Source organism: Protopterus annectens, chromosome 10.part0 (assembly GCF_019279795.1).
Source record: "Protopterus annectens isolate FY-2018-M chromosome 10.part0, PAN1.0, whole genome shotgun sequence".
Taxonomy (NCBI): domain Eukaryota; kingdom Metazoa; phylum Chordata; order Ceratodontiformes; family Protopteridae; genus Protopterus; species Protopterus annectens.
The window spans coordinates 1,307,298,978-1,307,325,272 of record NC_056744.1 but is presented as its reverse complement, the minus strand read 5'-3'; the positions used below and the strand labels follow the sequence as shown (position 1 = coordinate 1,307,325,272).

The window sequence follows — 26,295 nt, the reverse complement described above, 5'->3', positions numbered from 1 at the left end:
TCATCACATATGGGCTGTCCTCCCTCAGGCAGCCCTTCGGTCGGCAGGTTTCCAAAGTCTGGGTCCGGCATCGGCTGATGTCGCCCTTTCCCCGACGTCACAGCGCCTGGGGTATAAAAGCGTCAGCCGACGCCATCTTCCTCCGTCTTTCTTGCCGCGTGGTGCCCGAAGCAGAAGCAGTTCGCAAGTGCCGGTCAGCCAGCTCCTGTGATTCAGCTACCGAAGACTTCGAAAAAGCTAAGTATCCCATTGGGGACTCTTTCTTGCCTCAGCCGATGTCAGATAAAGTAAATAATTGTTTAACTTGTGGGAAACAAATACCTCATAAGGACTTCCACTCTTACTGCCTCCCTTGCCTAGGCCCAGACCACGACGTCTCGGCCTGCTCAGCCTGTGCTTCCTTCAACCGACGAACTCTTAGATGTCGGTCGGAGTTTGCAGCGGAATTCTTTGGGGCTAATTTTGCATACAAGATGCCGTCAGAGACTCCGACTTCGCATTTGGTTAAAAAACGGAAGGACAAGGACCGACACACGCGGCCCGCGGTTTCGGCTGAAACCAAGGTCAGGCCTACCGCGAGTGTCTCAGTTTCGGCTGAAACCGAGTCCTCGGTGCTTCCTATTACTGAATCCACTCAACCGACTACCTCGGCCCCGGAGGCCCCGGCCGAGTTGGTTATTGAATTACCTACTGAAACCGGTGTCCAGGAAATGTCCGACACCATTCCTTTAGACAAGTCTACTCCTGCACGTGGTGCAGCCAGACCCCCTGCATCCATGTCCATTAAGGCCTTTTCTAGGGCTAAAGCTGCTAAACTTACTAAAGCTTTGCCTCCCAAGATTTCCTCTCAGAGGCCTTCTACTGGCTCACAGATTCTCAGCCTAGCAGAGGATCTTATCTCTTTAATTAGAGGTTCTCAACCTCACCCGGACAGGGGCTCTCAACCACCCCCAGACAAAAGGCCCAGGGTTGAGCCCTCTGACCCCCACTCCTCAGATGAGTCCACGGATGGCTCTGCTTTGTCAGACCCCCAGGAGGAGGCTTATTCGGCCTACGAGGATTCTGATGCTGAAGAATCTATTCCTTCGGCCTCCCCTCCTGAAGAGTTTTCATTTGGAAAGACACTACACTCTATGAGAAAACATTTTCAATGGCAGGGCCAGGAATTTTCTGATTCTAGAAAGAGATTAAGGACCTTTTTACATTTACCTCAGCATAGGCCTTTAGCTATACCTCCTGTTTTGAATGTTATTGATGATGTGTACTCTGATGCTAGTACAGCCCCTGATTCTCTCCCTCCGGCTCCTGCCAAACCTGATAGGTACTACAGGGTCCCGGATTCTCATTTACACCTGTACAAGGCCCACTCTGCAGACCCAGAAACAATTTCCCAGGGCCCAAAAGGGGTTGCAGCTACCACTGCTAAAAATCCTCTACCCTCTGAAAGGGAGTCTAGAGCTTTAGAGAGATGGGGTAAGAAAGTGTATACTTCTGCAACTCTTTCCATGAGGGCATTAAATTGTCAGTTTCATATGATTCAGTACCAAGAGTATTTGTTAGATGAATTGCATAAGAAGCTGTCCTCTTCTGAACCCCTTGACCGTAAATCCCTTCAGGACCTGGTACATAACTCACAGCAGGTTAGTAACCATTTTTTGCAGTGTGGTTATGATGCATTGGAAGCTTCATGTAGGTCAGCTATGACAGGGGCAGTTATACGTAGGCATGCCTGGCTGAAGGAACAATCTTTACCAGACCATGTTAAAGCTAAACTTCTGGATGCCCCAATGGAAATGCAAAAATTATTTGGTTCCACGGCTCAGGAGGTCTTGAAGTTTGAAGAGAAGGCAAAATCTGTGCAAACAGTCAAGGACTTTCTGCAAGTACAACCACCGAGATTCAACAGAAATTGGCCTACTAAGAATTGGTCCTTTCCGGACTCGGACAGATCCCAGAGAGGCAGGAACAGGCGTGCTAGAGGTAGAGGGCAAGCTAGAGGCTCCTACAGAGGCCATCAGTGGCAGCCTCCCAACCAGAGAGGTAGTGCAGGAACAACAACTGCTACTCCAGGACAGACTCAATGACTTTATTTTGACTCCGCCGACCAGGGCTCAATTAGAAGCACCATTGGGCAGAAAACTTTCTTTATTCTCAAAAAATTGGCATTACATTACAAGGGACACATGGACACTGCAAATAATAGACAAAGGATACAGGTTCCATTTCCACACACTGCCAAAAACAAAAGGAATGCTAGACCTGCCACCAAATCAGAGGGCAGAGGCTTTGAAGCAAATTTCCAAATTAATACAAATGAAAGCCATAGAAAAGGGTACCTCTTTCAGAACAAGGCCAAGGTTTCTATTCCAGATTATTCCTTGCTCCAAGAAAAGAAAATCAATGGAGGCCTATTCTCGACTTGTCCGCACTGAATACTTACCTCATTGTGCCAAAATTCAAAATGCTGACTCTACAGCAACTTCTTCCCATGCTGGGCAAGGAGTCTTGGCTGGTGACTCTAGATCTCAATGAGGCATACCTGCATGTCCCTATTCGACAAAGTTGCAGAAGACACCTCAGATTTCTTGCAGGATCAGAGCATTATCAATTCTCAGCATTGCCTTTTGGCTTATCTACTGCGCCCAGAGTATTCAAGAAATGCCTGGCATCAGTAATTGCACACTGCAGACTTCAGGGGATTCAAGTCTACCCATATCTGGACGACTGCCTTATACAAGCGGACAACAAGAAAATTTTGCTAAAGGACTTGGACTATGCCATCCACCTACTACAGGCCTTGGGATACACAGTCCACATCCAAAAATCAAGACTTGTTCCATCCCAAAGAATAACCTTTTTGGGTGCGGATCTGGACACAACCACCCAAATGGCCTTTCTCACAGAAGAAAATCAAAAACAACTTCCGGATTACTTCAAGAATCTGACAAGACAAACTCAGCTGACTGCAAGGAAAATCCTGCAGGCCCTGGGTTACATGGCATCCTGCATACTCCTGATTCCACAAGCTAGGCTGCATATGAGAAAATTGCAATGGTACCTAAGGAGTGTATGGACTCAGCACAGTCACAGCTTAGAAACTTTGATCCCACTCATTCCTTGCCTTCAAAAGGAATTCCTGTGGTGGGCTTAAGCCTGCCAGTCGAACAGAGGGTTGCCTTTCAGCAAACCAAGAGCAAACCAAACCATCACCACGGACGCTTCAGACCGAGGTTGGGGAGCACACATGGAGGACAAATGTATCCAAGGGCTATGGTCTCAAACAGAGCTGCGCATGCACATAAACCAAAAGGAAATGCTGGCAGTGATACACGCAATCGAGGCCTTCAAACCTTTCCTTCATCAAGGCCACCTGCTCATAAGGACAGACAACACCACAGTTATGTGGTACATAAACAAGCAAGGAGGCACGCATTCCTACCCTCTATGCAGACTGGCCATGAATCTATGGGAACTTTGCTTGAAACTCAATATACAACTGCAGTCCCAGTTCGTGCCAGGGAAAGACAATACACTGGCAGACAGCTTAAGCAGAACTACCATGGATGCACACGAATGGATGCTGCACCCAGACATCTTCTTACTCATAACACAATCATGGGGAAGGCCGGAGATAGATCTGTTCGCTTCACCCCACAATCATCAACTGAAGACATTCTGCTCAAGGTCATACCACCCACAAGCATGGAAAGTGGACTCACTCTCTTTCAGCTGGAAAGCTCTAAAAGTCTATGCTTTCCCGCCACTGCCATTAATGTCCAAGGTTTTACTGAAGATCAGGGCAGAGCAGCCAAGAGTGATTCTGATAGCTCCGGACTGGCCAAGGCAGCACTGGTACCCACTGTTAAAGAGCATGTCACAGACGAAACCGTGGCCTCTCCCCCTATGGCCACTTCTACTGACGCAGAACAATTTCAGGATTCTGCATCCCAACCTGAAAACCTTGCAGCTAACTGCCTGGAGAATACCATGACTCCTCCTCAGAATAGCTTATCCCAGAGAGTGAAGGACATCATTATGGAAGCTCGCCGCTCTTCCACAAGGAAGGCATATTCAGCAAAATGGAAAAGATTTCTCACTTGGAACACAACAAAAGGCTTAGATGTGACAGTGATGAGCATGGCACATATACTGGAATACTTGGCAGAATTGTTCCACAATGGCCTGTCTTATTCTTCCATTAAAATACATGCCTCAGCAATTTCAGCAGAATACAATGTTAATCCACCTGTCTTCTCGCATCCTCTCTTAAGACAGTTTCTGAGAGCAATCAAAAACATCAATCCTCCAAGGAAACCACCTTTACCTACTTGGGACCTTAACTTTGTGCTGGAAAAACTAACACTTCCTCCCTTTGAACCAGCAGCATCGGCGGATCTACAGTTTCTGTCTTGGAAAACTGCATTCCTTCTGGCCATAACTTCAGCAAGAAGAGTATCTGAGTTACAAGCTTTAATGGCAGTGCAGCCATTTCTTATTTTCCATCAAGACAGGGTTTCATTGAGAACCAATCCTACTTTTATGCCAAAGGTGGGGTCCAGGGTATCCTTGAACCAAGCAATTCACTTGCCTACATTCTTCCCAAATCCACAAAATAAAGGGGAGAAACTTCTACACACTCTGGACATACACAGACAATTACGCTACTATTTGGACAGAACTAAAAGTTACAGAAAGACTGACCAGCTGTTTGTAGCATATGCTGCTGGGGCACAAGGAAAAGCAATTTCAAAACAGACAATTTCAAAATGGATAGGAGATTGCATTCGTTTTTGTTACTCCTTTCATGGAAAGACTGTTCCTGCAAACATTAGGCCTCATTCCACGAGAGCCACAGCCACCACCACAGCCTTCCTAAGAGGGGTGGCTACCAAGGACATTTTAGAAGCTGCTACATGGAGCTCCGTGCATACATTTGCCAAGCATTACAATTTACCTTTATACTCCAGATCCAGAGCAGGTTTTGCTACAGCAGTCCTGCAGGGTATCTTAACTACACCATCCTTTTCTTAGTACCTCCACCCCCAGATTGGCTATGGTATTCTACCCATATGTGATGACTGCAGATGCATCCTTGCAGGACATAGTACAGTTTTGTACCTACCATAAATGTAGATGTCCGATAGGTATGCATCTGCAGTCAGGTTTACCCTCCCTCCTTCCCCTCTGTGGTATTCCTAGGGTGCTTACCCCTCCATTAGCTATCTGGGAGAATCTATTATGGTGTATTTGTTTGTATATATATATATGTATATATATTTTTGCATATGTTTGGAATTTTATTGCATTTCTCCAAATTTAGCCTTCCTTAGAGGGCACCTGGCATCTGGGGCAAGAAAAACTGAGGAAGATGGCGTCAGCTGACGCTTTTATACCCCAGGCGCTGTGACGTCGGGGAAAGGGCGACATCAGCCGGCGCCGGACCCAGACTTTGGAATCCGGCCGACCGAAGGGCTGCCTGAGGTAGGACAACCCATATGTGATGACTGCAGATGCATACCTATCGGACATCTACATTTATGGTAGGTACAAAACTGTACTTTCATACCCCATGCGAGATATGTAAGGGCTTTAGTGCCTGTACCTTGGCTGAAAGGAAAAACAAATTGATTCTTAAAGGTCTCCTGAAAACTCCTTTCTTGGAGGCTATATCTGAGGTGGATGGAGGGCTCAACCCCTCCTAAAAAGGAACATAAAAAGAGGAGCCAATCCGTACCCTCCTCTCCACATGTTAGTGACTCAAAATCAGTTAAATCTGTGGAACCAAAGGCACAACTACCTCGGCACCAGAGCCTCAAACCCCTTTCAACAGTACTGTCCTCGGTTCCAGGACCTCGGCACCAATGCCTCAAACACTGACTATGGCACCGATTGTGACTACAGAACTATTCAAAACTTTAATTCCTGCTACCACACACATTTCCCTTCCGGTACCAAAAGTAGTACTTCCAACTCAGTTCACAACTTACTGGTCCTTTGACCATGGTGCCGAAAGGTGAAACTCTCCCTCTGACCCGATATTCTCCGGTAGACCCCTTTTTTGGACAACAGTCCAGTCCCTTTCTAGAGTGCCCTGATTCTCCATTGGGGATGTCAACCCGCACCTCTAGGAGCCTTTCGAAATTTGATGTGGCGAGACTCGTGGATCAGCTCCTAGTGGCCAGGGGAGTCCCAACTCCTTCCAAATCTTCCTTCCCTCCCGGAGCGGAGGAATCTTTTCCACAGACTCCAGCATATATTCCTCCTCCAACCTCCTTGGAGATATTGGAGCCCTCGACACCGATGCCTATCCCGTTACCAGCTTCTTCAGTTCTATTGGTAGACCTTGCAGCTTACTATTGCTCCAGAGTCTACCCTTTGGCCATCAACTCACTCAGAGCTGAGACATCCTCGGGATTGTGACTGGGCTGTCGGCACTGTGATCACTAGTACAGTGCCTGTTTTTTTCTACGCCACCGTCTGCTGTGATTCCGGTTGACTTGGTGGCACCGAGTCCTCTTGTGGCTCGGAGCGGGGTGTGACCCTGGTTCCGAGGTTGTCTTTCTTGGTTCCGGGCTCCCATCCCTCTTTGGGTGGGCCTGCTTTCCAGGTGATGGAGAGGGCAATTGCCTCTGCAGGCTCTCAGCTGGTCCGTCTGGCATCGGAGACCCATATATATCTTTCCTCTGGACTGCAGCTGACACAATCCACTACACTGGGGCATCGGGCATAGAGAGTTGGAGTGGGGGGTGACCCCGGTCCCGAGATTCTTTCTTGGTTCCCAGCTTGGTGGTTCCGGGCTTGGTCCCTTCGACATTGGAGACCCATATATATACATATATATATATATATATATATATATATATCAGACATAGAAACCTTGACACCCTTCCACAAGGTACCCACTCTTCAGAGTCCCACTGAGGAGGTACTACATAAGAGACTGTGCAAGAGGAAGCACGTGAATTCCTCCAAGTAATCCCTTACCAAAGATACAGACTACGATGAAGGGGAAGGGTCCCCATGGTCGCCTCCTGAGGATGTCTCCTTTGGAGTCATACTGGAAATTTTAAAACAGTGGAGAGACTGGAAGCCCACCAACCTTTCCTCTGAGAAGTCTGTATTCTTGTAGGCTTTCTGTGATCGACCCTCTACTTCTTGGGTGACCCTGCCTGCACATGACCTAGTTCAGCTCATCGTGCAGTGCGCTTGGAGGAATCATGACACCGTTGAACCTATCCCCCGGAGACCAGACAAAATTCTCTCTCCACCGGAGGACAACCCACACTGGTCCAAAGGCCTACCAGTAGACGCTATGGTGGTGGCGGCGGCCACTAATAAAGAGCTCACCGAGGAGAGCCTTACTGTCCATCCCCCTAACAGGGAATCTCTGGTGATAGACAGCTTAGGGAAGTGGGTGTATTCTTCATCTACCTTTGCCATTCGGTCCTTGAACTACTTGGCACTTTTTACCCAGCTCTAGAGAGACCTAATCTCAGAACTCTCGGGAACCTTAGCAGGAGCAGTTTCTGATGAGGTACGTGACAGAGTTGCCTCACAGCTTACCAGCCTGGAGTTTGTATCTAACTCGTCCATGTGGTTTCTCATACTGCTGAAGGGGTGGCTAAAGCAGCGGGTGCAGGCGTTGTCATAAGACTTTGCGGATCCCTTTAAGTCTTCCTTTCTCAACACTCCCATGGAGGCCTCTTCTCTTTTTGGCTAAAATGTAAAAGACACTTCAGCCAGGTGTGGAAAGGATGGTAAGACCGTGTCTGCCATGGGTGTGCATTTTTCCACCCCCCCCCCAACAATCCTACTCTAGGGATCAAAGGAGTGGAAAGATGTGGTACAAGAAATCCCAGGGTCCTTTTTGTGACTCAAGTGGCAAGTTTACTTCCCGGGGCAGAGAGGGAAACTCATCTGGAAGATGCCCCTTCAGAGGCAGAGGGGATCCATGTAGTCGGAGATATAGAAATTCTTTCTCTGGACAGCCCTATCAGCACTCCTGAAGAAGAGCATCCCGATTGCTTACCTCTTCAGCACGGGCAGCCCTTCATCTACTAGGATCAGTGGCAGCATTGATTACAATAGTTCACCTGGCAAGGCTACACATGAGGCTTCTACAGTGACTTTTACTAACACAGTGGTCTCTCCCTTTTTCTAATTTCTCCAAATATTTTGGGTTTCTAATACCATGACAGGGATGGACCCCATTCCTAAGTCAAAGTACGATTAAAGTTCATGAAATTAGTATTGTTTCAATCTTTGATGTCAGCCAAAAGTGATCTTTGCAGCACCCTCAATGTGCCCAGTAATGACTCCTCCTGCAATTCATACTGGGTTACATGAATTGGCAACATATCTAAATACGATTGTAGATTCTTTTTTATAAGACCCTGTTGCTCCTACTACTATTGGAACTGTCTGGGTATCTTTTTTTCTGCATTGCTCTCGTTTCTGCCAGCAGATCCTGGTATTTTATGACTTTGTCTTTCTCTCTCTCTCTCTCTCTCTCTCTACACAAGACTTTGTAGTCGCTGGGTGTGGCAATTTCAATGATCAATGCTACTTTTGTCTTTTCTTGGACCACTGTATCTGGTTTTCTAGCATCTATCTTTTGAACTGCCGGTAATGGGTGATCCCATGTGATATAAACTTTATCATTTTCTATGATGCTTTGTGGCTCTTGTTTCCAGTCTGTTTCAGCCACTTTGATACCATAATGTTTGCAGAATCCCCCAGGGCAACAGTGTCACCACATTATTATGTATTTCAGAATATAGTCATCCTGCCATTAGTAGGTAGCAACAAGGTGTGTGACTGTTTCCAATTCGGTTTTACAAAACCTACATTTGTCTGTTTCTCCCACATGTTCAATGGACTTTGTAAACCAGTGTGTACATAGCCCACTATCTTGGGCCGCCAATATTAACCTTTCATGTCTTGTTTTGAATTTGCCTGCTCTTAACCATTCCTGCATTTGTTCCTGATCAACATGAGGTTTTTCCAGAAGTTTTCTATACTTGTAACTATATTTATGCTTTTTCCACATTTGTTGCCATTTCATCTGGTCCTTCACCTTAAATTCTTTTGTTTTTGCCACATTCAGGTGCTGCCTGGTTTTTATCTACAGTGGATATAAAAAGTCCACACACTCCTTTAAACTGCCAGGTTTTTGTGATGTAAAAAAATTAGACCACAATAAATAATTTCAAAACTTTTCCCCCCTTTAGTGTGACCTATAACCTGTGCAATTCAATTGAAAAAACAAATCTGTGAGGGGAAAAATATAAAAACACACAATAAGCTGCTTGCATAAGTGTGCACACCCTTAAACTAATACTTTGTTGAAGCACCTATTGTTTTAATTACAGCATTCAATCTTCTTGGGTATACACCTGCCAGCAATTAAAGAGACTCTGATTAACCCCAAATAAGGTTCAGCTGTCCTAGTAAGATTTTCCTGACATTTATTTAGTTGCCTGCTACAGCAAAAGCCATGGTTCGCAGATAGCTTACAAAGCTTCAACATTGTTGAAAGTTTTCAGTCAGGAGAAGGGTACAAAAAATTTCCACAGCATACCATGGAACACAGTGAAGACGGTCATCAAAAAGTGGAGAAAATACGGGACAACACTGACATTGCAAAGAACTGGACGTCCCTCCAAAACTGATGAAAAGACAAGATGAAAACTGGTTGGGGAGGCTGCCAAGAGACATACAGCAACACCAAAGGAGCTGCAGGAATTTCTGTCAAGTACTGGTTGTGTACTACATGTGACAATCTCCCATATTCTCCATATGTCTGGACTATGGAGTAGGGTTGCAAGATGGAAGCCTTTTCTTGCACAGCAAAACATCCAGACCCAGCTAAAATTTGCAAAACAATACATTGTCTCCCAAAAGCATGTGGGAAAATGTGTTATGGTCTGATGAGGCCAAGGTTGCACTTTTTGGCCACAATTCCAAAACGTACATTTGGCGCAATAACAACACTTCGCTTCACCAGAAGAACGGCATCCCCATGGTGAAATGTAGTGGTGGCAGTATCATGCTTTTGGGGTTGTTTTTCTTCAGCTGGAACTGGGGCTTTAGTCAAGGTGGAGGAATTGTGAACAGTTCCAAATACCAGTCACTTTTGGCCCAAAACCTTCAGGCGTCTGCTAGAAAGCTGAAGAGGAATTTCACCTTTCAGCATGACAATGACCCCAAGCATACATCCAAATCAACAAAAGAATGTCTTCACCAGAAGAAAATTAAAGTTTTGGAATGGCCCAGCCAGAGCCCAGACCTTAATCCAATAGGAAGTCTGTGGGGTGACCTGAAGAGGGCTGTGCACAAGAAATGCCCTTGCAATCTGACAGATTTGGAGCACTTTTGCAAGGAAGAGTGGGCAAAATTGCCAAGTCAAGATGTGCCATGCTGATAGACTCCTACCCAAGAAGACTGAATGCTGTAATTAAATCAAAAGGTGCTTCACCAAAGTATTAGTTGAAGGGTGTGCACACTTACAACCAGCTTATTGTACATCTTTTATTTTTTTTATAATTTTGCCCTAACAGATTTGTTTGTTGTTCAATTGAATTGTACAGGTTATAGGTCATATTAAAAGTGGGAAAAGTTTTGAAATGATTTATTGTGGTCTCATTTTTTATCACAAAAACCTGGCATTTTAATAGGGGTGTGTACATTTTTTATTTCCACTCTACTTCTGGTTTGATTTGCATTCTTGCTTGATGTCGATATGCTTCTGCTAAATTGAGCAGAGGTGTCATCTTAGATTTATCCTCCTCATGTTTCAAAATTTTCACTAGATTTGGATCTGGTGGGGTCAGTACATATGTGTGGAGTCCCACGATTGCAGATCTATACATGTAATGAGTTTCAAGGAGGCCCATCCCTCCTCCAGAACGGGGAATATATAATCTTGGTATACACTGATTTTTATAAATCATTTGGTGAGCAAGAAGCATCCTCCTTGTTTTAATATCTAATCTATCCAACACTTTTTGGGGCCAGCCAATCATTCCAAAACTGTAAGTTAGGACAGGAAGAGAAAATGTGTTTATAGCTTGTACCTAGATGTCAATGCTGTTGTCAGTATTAATTTAATTCTTTTAAACTATTCCTTACTGAGTTTTATTCGCATTTGTTCATGTTTTATTGCTAATCCTTCATCAATACAAGCACCAATTACAATAGTTCCCCTGGCAAGGCTACACATGAGGCTTCTACAGTGGCTTTTACTAACACAGTGGTCTCTCCTTTTTTTAATTTCTCCAAATCTTTTGAGCTTCTAATACCATGAGGGGAATAGACCCGATTCCTAAGACCAGAGTACGACTAAAGTTAATGAAAATTAGTATTGTTTCACTTAGTATTGTTTCACTTTACCCGCGGTGGTGGTGCTGCGGTAGCATTGTCGCCTCACAGTAAGACGCTGTCTGGTTCGATTCTCAGCTATAGCGTCTTCTGCGTGGAGACATGCGTGAATGGGCGTACCTTTGTTGAAGATTGTGCGTCAGAGCTGGTAACTCAGCACGTAAAAATTAACTAGCAATCATTAGCGGACCGAAGTTCCGCTGTGGCGACCCCTAACCGGGAAAAGCCGAAAGACACAAACAAAGTATTGTTTCACTTTGTGATGTCAGCCAAAAGTGCTCTTCGCAGCACCTGTAATGTGCCAGTAATGACTCCTTCTGTAATTCATGCAGAATTACGTGTATTGGTAGCTTATTTAAATATGATGGTAGACTCTTTTTTTTTTTTTGTTATAAGACCCGTTGCTCCTACTACAATTGGCACTATCTTGGTGTCTTTCTTCCACATTGCTCTCGATGTCCTTCAAGGGTGCATCTGCAGTCCTTACAAATGGGTTGTCCTGTCGTCAGGCAGCCCTTCGGTCGGTTGGATTCCAAAGTCTGGGTCTGGCTTCGGCTGGTGTCGCACTTCACCCGACGTCATTGCGGCAGTTATTCGGGTATAAAGGCATCAGCCGACGCCATTTTCCCCAGTCTTTCTTGCCGCGTGGCGCCCGAAGCAGAAGCTGTTCGCAAGTGCCGGTTGGTCAGATCCAGAGATTACTACTACCAAATACTACTTCGAAGACTTCTATAAAGCTAAGTACCCCGTTGGGGACTCTTTCTTGCCTCAGCCGATGTCAGAGAAAGTTAATAACTGTTTATCTTGTGGGAAACAAATACCTCATAAAGATTTCCACTCCTTTTGCATACATTGTTTAGGCCCAGACCACGACGTAGCAGCTTGTGTAGCCTGTGCTTCTTTTAACCGGGCGGACGCTTAGACGCCGCCGGACTTTACTGAACAGATTTTCGGCTCTGATTTTGCCTACATTATGCCGCCGGATCCTCTGACTACGCAAATAACTAAAACGCAAAGAAAAGGACCGACACTCGCGGTCCGCGGTTTCGGCTGAAACCGCGGTTAAGCAATCCACGAGTGTCTCGGTTTCGGCCGAAACCGAGCAAGCGGTTCTTTCTTCAGCCGATAACTTGCCTTCTACCGAGGCCTCTTCTATTCTGGTAGAAACGGCTTCTGAAATCCAGCCTTCTGTTGCGATTTCACAGGATTTATCAGACACCATTCCACTAGATATTTCTACTCCTGCACGTGGAGCTGCTAGGCCTCCTCCAGCTATGTCTATTAAGGCCTTTGCCAGGGCTAAAGCAGCCAAAACTTCCAAACTTGTGCCTGCCAAGCCCCCCCCCCCTCACAGACCCAGCACCAGCTCCCATATGCTTTCTTTGGCACAGGATCTCATCACTTTAATCCGTGGATCCCAGCCTCATCCAGACAGGGCCTCTCTCCCTCCTCCAGAAAAGAGGCCTAGAGCAGAGCCCCCTGAGCCAGTAGCCACAGATGATTCTTCTGATGATTCAGAACATTCAGATCCTCCTGAGGCTTCTTATTCTCCTTACGAAGACTCCGATGCTGGGGAGTCCATCCCTTCAGCCTCTCCTCCTGAGGAATTTTCCTTTGGGGAAACCTTGCATGCTATGAGGGAACATTTTCAGTGGCAGGGCCAAGATTTCTCAGACTCAAGAAAAAGGCTTAGGACCTTTCTACACTTACCACAGCATAGGCCTTTAGCTATTCCTCCAGTTCTATCTGTTGTTGATGATGCATTTAATGATGCTTGCACTACTCCTGATACTTTACCTCCGGCTCCTGCTAAACCAGATAGGTACTACAGGGTCCCGGACACTCATCACCACTTATATAAGGCCCCTTTTGCAGATCCAGAGACTATCTCCCAGGGCCCTAAAGCTGTAGCAGCTACTTCTTCTAAAACCCCCCTCCCCTCTGAAAGGGAATCCAGGTCCTTAGAGAGAGATGGGGTAAAAGTTTACACCTCTGCTACTTTGTCAGCTAGAGCTTTGAACTGCCAATTTCATATGATTCAATATCAAGAGTTTATGCTTGACCAGTTGTCTAAAAAGCTGTCCTCTGAAGAATCTTTAGATAAAAAGTATGTTCAAGAAATGTTACATAACATACAGCAGGTTAGTAACCATTCTTTAAAATGTGGCTATGATGCACTGGAGGCTTCCTTTAGATCAGCCATGACTGGCACAGTTATCAGGAGGCATGCATGGTTGAAAGAACAGCCATTACCAGACCATGTCAAATCTAAGCTTTTGGATGCACCTATGGACAAGATCAATTTATTTGGTGCCCCACAGCAGGTTCTGAAAAGATGGAAGAGAAAGCAAAATCTGTGCAAACAGTAAAAGATTTCTTACAAGTTCAACCTCCAAGGTTTAGCAGGAATTGGCCCTCCAAGAATTGGTCCTTTCCGGAGTCCTCTAAGGCACAAAGAGGCAGAAACCAATCCAGAGGTACCTACAGGGGTCGCCAGTGGCAGGGTAACAACCAACGAGGCATGGATACAGCCACCACCACTACAACAACTCAATCACAGTGACTTGGCGGTGGCACCGCCTACCAGGGAACAACTAGAAGCACCCTTAGGCGGAAAGCTAACCTTATTTTCAAGCAACTGGCACTGCATTACAAGAGAAAAATGGATTTTGCAAACTATAGACCAAGGTTACAGGTTCCATTTCCATACTCTACCAGGAAAGAGAGGAATGCCAAACCTACCACCTACTCAAAGGGCAGAAGCTCTAAAACAAATATCTCAATTATTAAGAATGAGAGCTGTGGAAAAGGTACCATCTATGGAGCAAGGAAGGGATTTTACTCCAGGCTCTTCCTGTTACCAAGAAAAGAAAACAAATGGAGGCCTATTCTAGATCTGTCTGCTCTAAACACATTCCTCATTGTTCCAAAATTCAAAATGCTGACTCTACAGCAGCTTCTTCCCATGCTGGGCAAGGAGTCTTGGCTGGTAACTCTAGATCTCAAGGAGGCATACCTGCACGTCCCCATAAGACCAATTTGCAGAAGATACCTCAGATTTCTTGCAGGATCAGAGCATTATCAATTCTCAGCATTGCCCTTTGGCTTATCTACTGCCCAGAGTGTTCACGAAATGCCTGGCATCAGTAATCGCTCATTGCAGACTTCAGGGAATTCAAATCTATCCCTACCTGGACGACTGCCTGATACAAGCGGACAACAAAAACAAATTAACAGAAGACTTACAAAGAGTCATCTACCTGCTACAAGCCCTGGGATACACAGTCAATACAAAAAGTCAAGGCTGATTCCATCCCAAATAATAACCTTTCTGGGTGCAGAACTGGACACATCAAAACAAATGGCATTTCTAACTGCAGAAAAGAAAGAACAACTTCCTCTCTATTTTTGGCATTAACAAAGCAGAGCCATCTAACTGCAAGAAAAGTGCTACAAGCTCTAGGCTTCATGGCATCCTGCATAATTCTGGTCCCTCATGCCAGGCTTCATATGAGAAAGCTACAGTGGTACCTAAAGAATTTGTGGTCTCAGCACAAGCACAGCCTGGAAACCAAAATTCCAATGATCCCATGCCTGAAGCAAGAGTTCTTATGGTGGGCTCAGGCCTGTCAATCAAACACAGGACTGCCCTTCAGCAAAAGTCATCCAAGACAAACTATCACGACAGATGCCTCAGACCTCGGTTGGGGGCACACATGATGGACAAGTGCATTCAAGGCCTATGGACTCAAGACCAACTGCATCTGCACATAAATCTAAAAGAAATGATGGCAGTAAAATTGGCAATCCAGGCATTCAGACCTCTTCTCCACGAAGGCCAGCTGTTGATAAGGACAGACAACACCACAGTTATGTGGTACATCAACAAACAGGGAGGCACACACTCATACCCCCTATGCCGGCTGGCACTAGACTTATGGGATGTGGCTCTGAGTTACAACCTTCAGTTACAGGCAATTTATTTACCAGGGAAGGAAAACATTCTAGCAGACATATTAAGCAGAACTACAACAGATGCCCACGAATGGATGCTGCATCCGGACATCTTCAAAGCCATCACAAGAAAATGGGGATTACCACAAATAGACTTGTTTGCATCCCCATACAATCACCAGTTGAAGAAATTCTGCACAAGGACTTACCACCCACTTGCTTGGAAGGTGGACTCCCTATCCTTCAGTTGGAAAAGCCTGACAGCATACGCATTCCCACCACTTCCTTTGATGCACAAGGTGCTTCTCAAGATCAAAGAGGAACGTCCGAGGATCATTCTGATAGCCCCAGACTGGCCAAGACAACATTGGTATCCACTGCTGAGGAGCATGTCCCGGGAACAAATATGGAAACTACCCCTGATCCCATTACTGCTGACACAGAACAACTACAACATTCTGCTTCCAAGCCTAAAAACTCTGCAGCTAACTGCCTGGAACATTACATGACAGAAATTAACCCAAATTTATCCCAAAGGGTTAAGGACATAATCCTGGAGGCTCGTAGACCTTCAACAAGAAAGAATTATGCAGCAAAATGGAAAAGATATCTCATCTGGAGTGCTGCAAAAGGGCAAGATGTGACACTGGTGAACATAGCCAACATCCTGGAGTACTTGGCTGAGCTCTACCACACAGGCCTGTCCTATTCCTCCATCAAGATACATGCATCAGCTATTTCAGCACAATACAGCTTGGATCCTCCTGTCTTCTCGCATCCTCTGCTCAGACAGTTTCTGAGGGGAATTAAAAATGTAAAACCTCCCAGGAAACCTCCATTGCCAGCATGGGACTTGAACTTTGTGCTAGAAAAACTGACTCTACCTCCTTTCGAGCCAGCAGCTACAGCAGATTTGCAATACTTATCCTGGAAGACTGCCTTCCTGCTGGCAATAACTTCAGCAAGAAGGGTCTCTGAACTACAAGCATTAATGGCAGTACAACCCTTCCTGATCTTCCATCAAGATAGAGTGTCCATGAGAACAAATCCAACATTTATGCCTAAGGTGGTATCTAGAGTCTCTTTAAATCAGGCTGTCCACCTTCCTACATTCTTCCCCAATCCACAGAACAGGGGGGAAAAGCTCTTACATACCTTGGATGTACACAGGCAATTACGCTACTACCTGGACAGGACAAAAAACAATAGAAAAACTGACCAGCTTCTGGTAGCTTATGCAACAGGAAAAGAAGGAAAACCAATTTCTAAACAGACAATCTCCAAATGGGTAGGAAATTGCATTAGACTTTATTACTCCTACCATGGAAAGAAAACTCCAGAGAACATCAGGCCTCACTCCACAAGGGCCACAGCCACTACCACAGCTTTCTTACGAGGAGTGGCTACCAAGGACATTATAGAGGCTGCTACTTGGACCTCCGTGCATACATTTGCCAAACATTATAACTTACCTCTATACTCTAGATCCCGTGCTGGCTTTGCCACTGCTGTTTTGCAAGGGATCCTGACTACACCATAATCTATTCTCATTTCCTCCTTCCCTAGTTTAGCTATGGTATTCTACCCATTTGTAAGGACTGCAGATGCATCCTTGAAGGACATAGTACAGTTTTGTACCTACCATAAATGTAGATGTCCGAGAGGAATGCATCTGCAGTCAGGATTACCCTCCCTCCTTCCCCTCTGAGGTACTCCTAGGGTACTTACCAATCTTCAGCTAGCTTGGGGGGGATCTATTATGGTGTATTTGTTTGTATATATGTGCATACATGTTTATTTTGTGTGTTTGCTCTCTACTATTTGGAAACTTTGGCATTTATCCAAATTTAGCCTACCAAGAGGGCACCTGGCATCTGGGGCAAGAAACACTGAGGAAAATGGCGTCGGCTGATGCCTTTATACCCGAATAACTGCCGCAATGACGTCGGGTGAAGTGCGACACCAGCCGAAGCCAGACCCAGACTTTGGAATCCGGCCGACCGAAGGGCTGCCTGACGACAGGACAACCCATTTGTAAGGACTGCAGATGCATTCCTCTCGGACATCTACATTTATGGTAGGTACAAAACTGTACTTTTCTGCTTGCAGATCCTGATATTTTATAACCTTGTGTCTCTGTACGCAGGACACTAATCACGGAGTGTGGCAATTTCAATGATCAATCCTGTTCTTTTCCTGGACTACTATATCCAGTTTTCTGGCATCTGTCTTTTGAACTGTTGGTAATGGATGATCCCATGTGATGAAGACTTGATCATTTTCTATTATGCTTTGTGGCTTATGTTTCCAGTGCTTCTCAGCCACTTCAAAACCATAATGTTTGCACAATCCCCAGTCCAACAGTCTCACCACATTATTGTGCCTTTTAGTGTTACTGCCATTAGTATATCATAACCAGCAATGAGGTATGTGACTGTTTCCAGTTTCGTTTTACAAAACCTACATTTATCTATTTCTCCCACATGTTCAATGGACTTTGTAAACCACCATGTATGTAGACCACTTTCTTGGGCTGCCAGTATGAACCTTTCATCTCTTGGTTTAAATTCACCTCTCCTGAACCATTCCTGCATTTGTTCCTGATCAACATGAGGTTCTTCCAGAAGTTTTCTATACTTGCCACTATATGATTTTTCCACATTTCTTGCCTTTTCATCTGGTCCTTATCCTTATATTCTCTTTTGTTTTTTGGTACATTCAGTTGGTGTCTGATTTTTATGTACTTCTGGTTTGATTTCCATTCCTGTTTGACGGCGCTGTGCTTCTGCTAGGTTAAGCGTAGAAGTCATCTTAGATTTGTTTTCTTCATGTTTCAAAACTTTCACTACGTTTGGATCTCTTGAAGTCAGCAGATATGTGTGAAGTCCCACGATTGCAGATCTGTACATGTAATCAATTTCAAGGAGGCCCATCCCCCCTTCGGAATGGGGAGTATGGTATACACTGATTTTTATAGATCATCTGGTGAGCATGAATATATATTTAGCCTGTATTTTTAGGAAGGCTTGTTGTTATTGTTTAATTGTTGTGCGTGTCTATTTATTTTTTTTACAGCACCCTAATAACATTGTGCATTTTAAAATGGCTGATAAGGACAAACACCCTAAGTCAGGATTTAAAAAAATGCCCTAAATGTCGGCAGAAAATGTCTGTCACTGACTATCATGCAAACTACGTTTATTGTTTGGGAGCATTGCATCTCCAAGAAAGCTGCTCCATATGCCATTCCTTCTCTTCGAGGGTTCTCCAGGAGAGAAAGAGGAAACTGATTGACAGGGGCTTACTGAAACCTTCTTTCCAAGAGGCTTTGAGTGACCAAGATGGATCCAGTAAGTCCTCAAAGTCTTCCAAGACTTCTACATCTGAATCAAAAAAATCGAAAAAGTCTTCGACATTGGCTCCACAGACCTCAGAGCCGACTGTCTTATCCTTTATGAGCTGGTCCCCGGTTTTGGAACCGGTATATGAAATACCAAAATCTCCACTTTTACAGTCAGTACCACCTTCAATCCATTCATCTTGGTCTTCGATTAGCCTTTCTGATTTGGATGTGGATCATGTGGTGCAGAAGCTTTTACAGGCACCGGCCTTTGCTAAATTTTTCTAGGCTCCAACCCAAGCAGCTTCAGAGCCGAAGACTCTTACCAGCGGTCATTCGGAGCTGGAGCAGTTGGACTTGTTGATCGTGGAGCCTTCGGAGCCGATGCCTGCTCCAGTGTCTTCGGCTCTGTTTACTCTGACATCCTCGGCGCTGATCAAGGAATCTAGGAGCTGACACACTATGGTAGGGTCCGGGGAAGATAGTTTGACTTGTCGGTTCCGACTCTGCCTTTCGGGGTTTTGGCTCAGATGAGCTAGGCTCCTACTTCTGGCGTGGAGCCCACTGTCCTGTGCCGGGGGTATCGACAGTTTCCTCAGATCCGTCGGCCCCTTCGCATCGGAGCAGGGGTGCCTTCGATGCCATGAGCAGAGTTATGTCTCTTAAGACATCCTCGACCTCAGGTCCGGCTTCTTCCTCCCCTAAAGTGCCTGTGTCTGCTTCACAGATCCTTGCCAAGCGTAGAGACCCAGGGCCTCAGGAACCCCCATTGGGTAGCCCATGCTCTTCCAAGACCTCACCAGAAGCTCCCACTGATGAGGTTCCCAGGAAAGAGAGTCTGTAAGAGGAAGCATGTAGACTCCCCACCAGAGTCCTTGACATCTGATACTGACTTAGATGAATCAGAAGGGTCTCCACGGTCCCTCTCTGAGGATATCTCATTTGCTGAGATACTAGAAATCCTTAGCCAGAGGGGCAACTGACCAACCCTACTGAGGATGAATCTGTGCTCCTGAAGGCTTTCGGGTCTCAGCCCTCCACCTCTTGGGTGTCTCCGCCCTTCGATGAGCTTATGCAGCTGGTCTCACGAAGGGCATGAAAATCTCCGGACACCATGGTGCCTGTCCCTGGGAGGACTAATAAATTTTCCCTTCACCCCAAGACAAATCTTTTCTGACCAAAGGTGTGCCAGTTGATGCTGTGGTGGTGGCAGACACCAAAAAGGAAATTTCAGAAACTTTCTCTTCTATCCATCCTCCTAGCAGAGATTCCGGGATCATGGATAGATATGGGAAGCGGACTTACAGTTCAGTGACCCTTTGCTCTTAATTCACTAAGCTGTCTAACCCATTTTACAAGACTGCAAAGAGATCTCCTTAAAGAGCTGGGAAATGCTCTTTAGGGTACAATAGCTGCAGAAGCTTCAGATAAAGTTGTCTCCCAGCTTGCTACCCTCAACTCCATAGTTAACTCATCCATGTGCCTCATTTCGCATGCAGCTGATGGAACGAACAGGGCAGCAGGTACAGGAATTGCTCTTAGGAGACACTCCTGGATGCGCTTGTGATCCTTCGCGGAGCCCTTCAAATCATCCTTCGTGAATACCCCTTTTAATGGCTCGTCCCTTTTCGGGCCCAAAGTTAAGGAAACTTTGACCAGGTGTGAGCAGGAAGGAAAGACTCTGTCTGCCATTGGAGTCTGTTTTTCCACCCCTACCAGACCCTACCTCAAGGGTCAAAGGGAAAGAAAGATGTGGTTCCGAAAAGCCCAAGGAACCTTTCAGGGCATGTGGTGAACCCCCCACCAGGGGCAGAGGAGGGGGCAATAATGGAAGACGCTCCCTCGCAGCAGAGGGGATGGGCAAAGTCAGGGTGACAAAGATCACTTCTTTGGGAAGCCCTGCCAGCGCTCCTGAAAGGAGGCCCAACTGTCCTACTTTGGAGGCAGTCGGGGGGTCGTTTATCTTTGTATCTAGACGCCTGGCTCAAAATAAACAACTGGGTACAAAGTATCATTTTCAGAGGATATTTCATTCCTTTTGCCACACCCCCTCCACTGACAAGAAAAATCCCGGATATTCCACCCAGTTACAGGGAACAGGCAACAACAGAGGTCCGATTGTTGCTAACAAAAAGAGTCATCCAACCAGTCTCAGCAGACCAGACAGGATCTGGTACATACTCAAGATTATTTTTAGTTCCAAAAAAGACAGGGGACTGGAGACCTATATTGGACCTCAGCAGGCTAAACAGATCTGTCAAGAAAGAGAAGTTTCAGATGGTCACACTTCAGTCGATATTTCCCTTTTTAGGGAAAGACAATTGGATGTGCTCTATAGATCTCCAGGATGCGTACTACCACATAAAATGGCCAGACCATCCAGAGATCATCTGTGCTTCCGGCTGGGAGCCAATTATTACCAGTTTTGAGCCCTGCCCTTTGGTCTCACTACAGCCCCCAGAGTGTTCACCAAATGTATGGTAGTGGTCATGGCTCACCTGAGACGTTTAGGATTCCAGGTGTTTCTGTACCTAGATGACTGGCTCCTCACCTCCACCACCAGGCATCAACTCATTTAAGCCAGGGACACCACTCTTTCTCTCTGCAGCCAGCTGGCCATTACAATAAACTCAGAAAAATCTGCCTTGTCGCTATCGCAACATACCGTTTTTATCAGAGCGGAATTGGACACCACCACCACCATCACGCTCAGACTTCCAGTAGAAAGCCCCCCCCCCCCACTTAAATATACCAACTCCAAGAACGCACTTCAGTGCAGAAAGGGAAAATTTCTTATTCTGCGTGTGAAAAGCCATTGACGGTCACCTTCAACCTTTCCGACGTTCAGTCATATGTCAACCATCTTGATTTGAACATCGGAATGGTCGCACATCTAATATAGACCCATAAAATCTCCATATACCCCATGAAATCTAAATTTTATGCTTTCTCACATTATTCTTCCTCCATTCGAACTAACCTCCTCATTTGACCTCAGATTTTTGTCATGGAAGACTATCTTTTTAGTAGCTATCATTTCTGCCTGCAGTGTCAAAGCTTCAAGCCTTGTCCATTAATCTTCCTTATTTGATTTTCCATACTGACAGAATTTCACTTCGAACTAACCCCTCTTTTTTGCGTAAAGTTTGCACTGAAGCTGATCTTAATCGAGTTATTGATTTGCCAGTTTTTTTCCCCAATCACTCCAACAATTTAAAATATATGCTGCACAAACTTGATGTTCATAAACAGCTCAGATTTTACTTGGCTAGAACAAAAGATTTTAGGAAATCTGAACAGCTTTTTGTCTCCTTTTCAGACTCCAAGAAAAGTATGCCAGTGGCCAAAACAACTCTGTCCAAGTGGTTATCTGATTGTATCACATTTGCTTATTCAGCTGTTAATATGCCCTTACAACATAAAATTAAGGCTCACTCCACCAGAGCAGTGTCTACATCCTCTGCCTTTTCTGCCAGACTTCCTGTTGATAACATTTGTGCAGCAGCCACTTGGTCAAGACCTCATACCTTTATCACTCATTACAAAGTTGACAAGGCCGCCTTTGGGTCCACTGTCCTGAAAAAATTACTCCCATGAGCCACCCGAGATAGATGGTGCTTGGGATACTACCCATCTGTAAGAATGAACGGCAAGGTAGAGCAACTTCACATAAAGAAGTTATGTACTTATCATAACGTTCCATGTGAGTTGCTCATCTCGCCTTCATTCTTACTTCCCACCGTCCTATCCTCTCCTGGGATTTTCGAAGACCGAGATGCTTGATTCTTCCTGGTTGCTCAACCCTTCTCTATAGCTTTCTCTTATGGGGTGATAGAATGACATATGGTATTATATGCAGCAAACAAAATCTGAGGTAACTCTAGGTGCATCATGGGATAGGGACGTGGCCATGAGCTATCTGAAGACCTCGAGCTTTGTAGTAGGCCGACTCGGAGCTGAGGATCAGCTCCAGATCCATCTGTAAGAATGAAGGTGAGATGAACAACTCACATGGAACATTATGGTAAGTGCATAACTTCTTTTTTCTAATAAATGTTTACCATCATGTTTGTTAAAAACTACCACTGAAATGCTGCTAGAATGCAGGAAAAGATAATGGTAGAATTTGGAAAAGCTCATAAAATGGTTTGGATAGGGAAATGCCAGTTGATTTCTGTATAGGTTATCTTGAAGAATCTGGAAATCATGGGATCTGTGGGTCTTGAACTATGGCGTAAACAGTTTGTTCCATTTCTTTTAAGGGAACTTGGGAAAAAAGAGAGAGAACACTTAAGGAAAATGGCAGAAGTTTCAAGGGAAGGTCTAAGGATCAAAGAGCAACTGGTTCAAGAGGCCAAAAAATCAAAAGAAGGAAAAAAGGTATGTTGCATTTTCATGTGTTTTAAATAATTCTTAGTAATTCATCAAAAATTAGGACATTTCCAAAAAAGGTAAGCCGATCCATAGTAAACCCATATATAATTTATAAGGCTTTAGAAGTGATTTATTGTATTTATGGTGTCCTACTCTTTTTTGTTTACCATAGAGTACTCTATGGTGATTTCATTCAAGAAAAGTACGGCTGACGCTTGTGGTATTTGTACTTGTTATTTTTGACATTTGTTAGTGCAGTTTATAACTAAGTTTCTACTCATCTTTAAGCTTGACAAGTTTTGGTCTTATCCTACCACATGGTCAAACTAAAATTCAAGCATACTGTAAAGCATCTCATGCCTAGGTCTCTTATGTTCATTGCATCACTTTCATCCTAAACTTCTGCAGACAGACCTGCAATGAACTTTGTCTCTTATGTACTATTATGCAGTGCTGGGTGATAGTACTTCAGTGTTTTTTTTTACTGCAGCTAAGGTGATGCACTATCTATGTCATTGCTTTCTTTCCAGTTGTTGGAGTTGCATTGTTACACTGATCTGTCAACATAGTAGTATGCATACCACTATTCAGCATTTCACTGATCCATTGGCACTGGAGACACAGCAGAAAAAGACCATTTTAAATTTGAATTAATGAAGTTTATAGCATGTGTTACAAGTCAGCAATGAAGCACTGTGACTGACCTAGTCAGTTTTACGCAGATGTTTCTGTAAAGTATGATGTGATGTTGTCAGTCTTCATCTATTCTTGAGTGATGGGTTTTGGTTCCGACCCTTGAGAACTGATCTGGCCGTTGTATAGCTTGCGTCAACCAAAAAAAAAATCTCTCAAGCTGCAAGTCTACCCATAATTCCTTTCTCCAGATCACATCAGATCTCGTTTGCTGCTCTTGTGAATCATATGTGTCAGTCAGACGTCTCTCATAGCTAAGTATTTCTAAACTTATAGCTATTTCTAACTGATTTAGTTATTTTTCTAGCTATTGCTTCATAGATGTTCTTCGTGTTTCACTGTTGCAGCCAATACATTTGGGTAATCTGCTTGCAGGATGGCCTCAGTCGGCCTGATTAACAAAGTCTTGGGTCCTGCATCTGTTGCTGTCCCTTCTTCTATGATGTCAGGTCATCAGGGGTATAAAACATGCAGCCGACGCCATTACATCAGTCTTTCTTGCTACGCGGTGCCCGAAGCAGAAGCAGTTCGCAAGTGCCGGTCTGCCGACTCCTGAAATTTTCGTTTTCGTGTTTCAGAACTGAAGTCTTCAACTAAAAGCTAAGTACCCCGTTGGGGAAACTTTTTCTTGCTCCATACCGATGTCGATAAAAGTTAATAATTGCAATACTTGTGGGAAGCAAATCCCTCATAAGGATTTTCGTTTGTACTGTATTCCTTGCCTAGGCCCTGACCACAACGTGCCTTGCTGTCGGTTTTATGCTAAATTTAATCAACGCACGATTAAACATCGGTATATTTTTGCTTCTAAATATTTTGCCTCAAGATTTAACTATCCAGACATGTTGTCTGTTAGCAGTCCGACTACCGGAATAACTAAAAAAAAACTCAGAGAAAAAGACAGAGACAGACCGTCAAGGTCCAAAACCGACAACGCTTCTCCTAAGCCAGTCGCCGGTTCGCCGGTACTCAGTGAGGTGCTTTCGCAGCCCCTGATACCCGCTACTTCTGATTCGCAGGCCTCTGCTGAGATCCATTCGGAGTCCGGTATGCTGCGAGATACTTCAGTTATGGAACCCGCGGATGTCTCTACCTTAGATGGGTCCGGAGCCGCTGTGCATGCACCAGCTTCTAAGGGTGTTTTCAGACCTACAGATTTGTATATTGGACCGTCGCCATCTTCAAAACTAAGGCCAAAATCTAAATCTATATCTAAAAAACTGATGCCTGGGCCACATGTGCAGGCCCCTATGTCTCAAAAACAAATGATCAAAATAGCTGAAGATTTAATTACTCTGATCAGGGGTAGCCAACCTCCTCCTTCTAAGAGGCCTAGGCAAGACATTGATTATGAATCTTCTGAACAGGATTCTATTTCTTCTGACTCTTCTAATGAACAGGGTTTGTCTCTTCCAACTTATGAGGACTCTGATGCAGAGGATTCCATTCCTTCTGCCTCTCCCCCTGAGGATTTTTCTTTTGGGGAAACTTTACATGCCTTAAGGGAACATTTCCAGTGGGAAAGTCAGGATTTCTCTGAATCTAAAAAGAGACTTAGGGTTTTCTTCTACTTCCTCAGCATAGGCCTTTGGCTACACCTCCTGTTCTAGACATTGTTGATGTTTTTTCAGAATCTAGTATGACTCCTGATTCACTGCCTCCGGCTCCTTGTAAGCCAGACAAGATACTACAGGGTTCCTGACTCCCACAAATTCCTTTTCAAAAACCCTATTGCTGATCCTGAAACCATTTATCAGGGTCCCAAGGGTATTAAGGCCTCTACTGCCAAAAATCCTACCCCTTCTGGTAGAGATTCCAGGGCTCTGGATAGATGGGGTAAGAAGGTTTACACGTCTGCAGCCTTGGCAATCAAGGCTTTAAGCTGTTAATTACATATGCTTAAATATCAACAGCATATCATGGGACTACTTAAACAGAAAATTATGTTAATCTCTGACTGTGTGGAAAATAAAGAATTGCAGGATTTATTGCATTCAGCTGAACAAGTTGGAAAACATACTTTGCAATGTGGTCTTGATTCTTTGGAGGCCTCTTGCAGGGCTGTTGTGACTGGATCTGTGCTAAGAAGGCATGCTTGGCTCAAACAGCAAACTCTGCCTGACCATGTTAAAGCTAAATTGTTGGATGCTCCTTTACAACAGGACCGTCTCTTTGGTAATAAAGGCTGAAGAAGTTTTAAAAAAGATGGAAGATGAAGCTAAATCTATGCAAACTGTGAAAGATTTCTTACAAGTGCAACCTCCAAGATTTAGTAGGCATTGGCCTATTAAGAACTGGTCCTTTCCAGTCCCCTCGAGAGCCGCTCAAGTCAAATCAAGACATTCCAAAGTCTCAAGGTTTCAGTCACAAGGAACTTTTAGAACAAAACAATGGGGTGCCTCCACCTCCAAATCTGGAAGCAACAAGGCACCTCCCTATGGTAAACAGTCTCAATGACTTCCCTCTACAATCACCAAGCACTTACCTCTTAGCTGCCCCTTTGGGGGGAAAATTAGCACTTCATGCATGAAACCGGCAACTTATTACCCAGGACA

General features: G+C 44.8%; 1 protein-coding gene across 1 annotated transcript in view; it reads left to right on the top strand.

Annotated features, from left to right (window-relative positions):
* The window catches only part of LOC122814269 (glucosidase 2 subunit beta-like), an 834,731-nt gene extending 811,648 nt beyond the window's left edge, over window positions 1–23,083 (top strand). The window contains exon 5 of the mRNA XM_044086863.1: window positions 22,936–23,083. Coding sequence (XP_043942798.1) covers window positions 22,936–23,083 — 148 coding nt within the window. The remainder of the gene's footprint in view (window positions 1–22,935) is intronic.
* The last annotated feature ends 3,212 nt before the right edge of the window (window positions 23,084–26,295 follow it).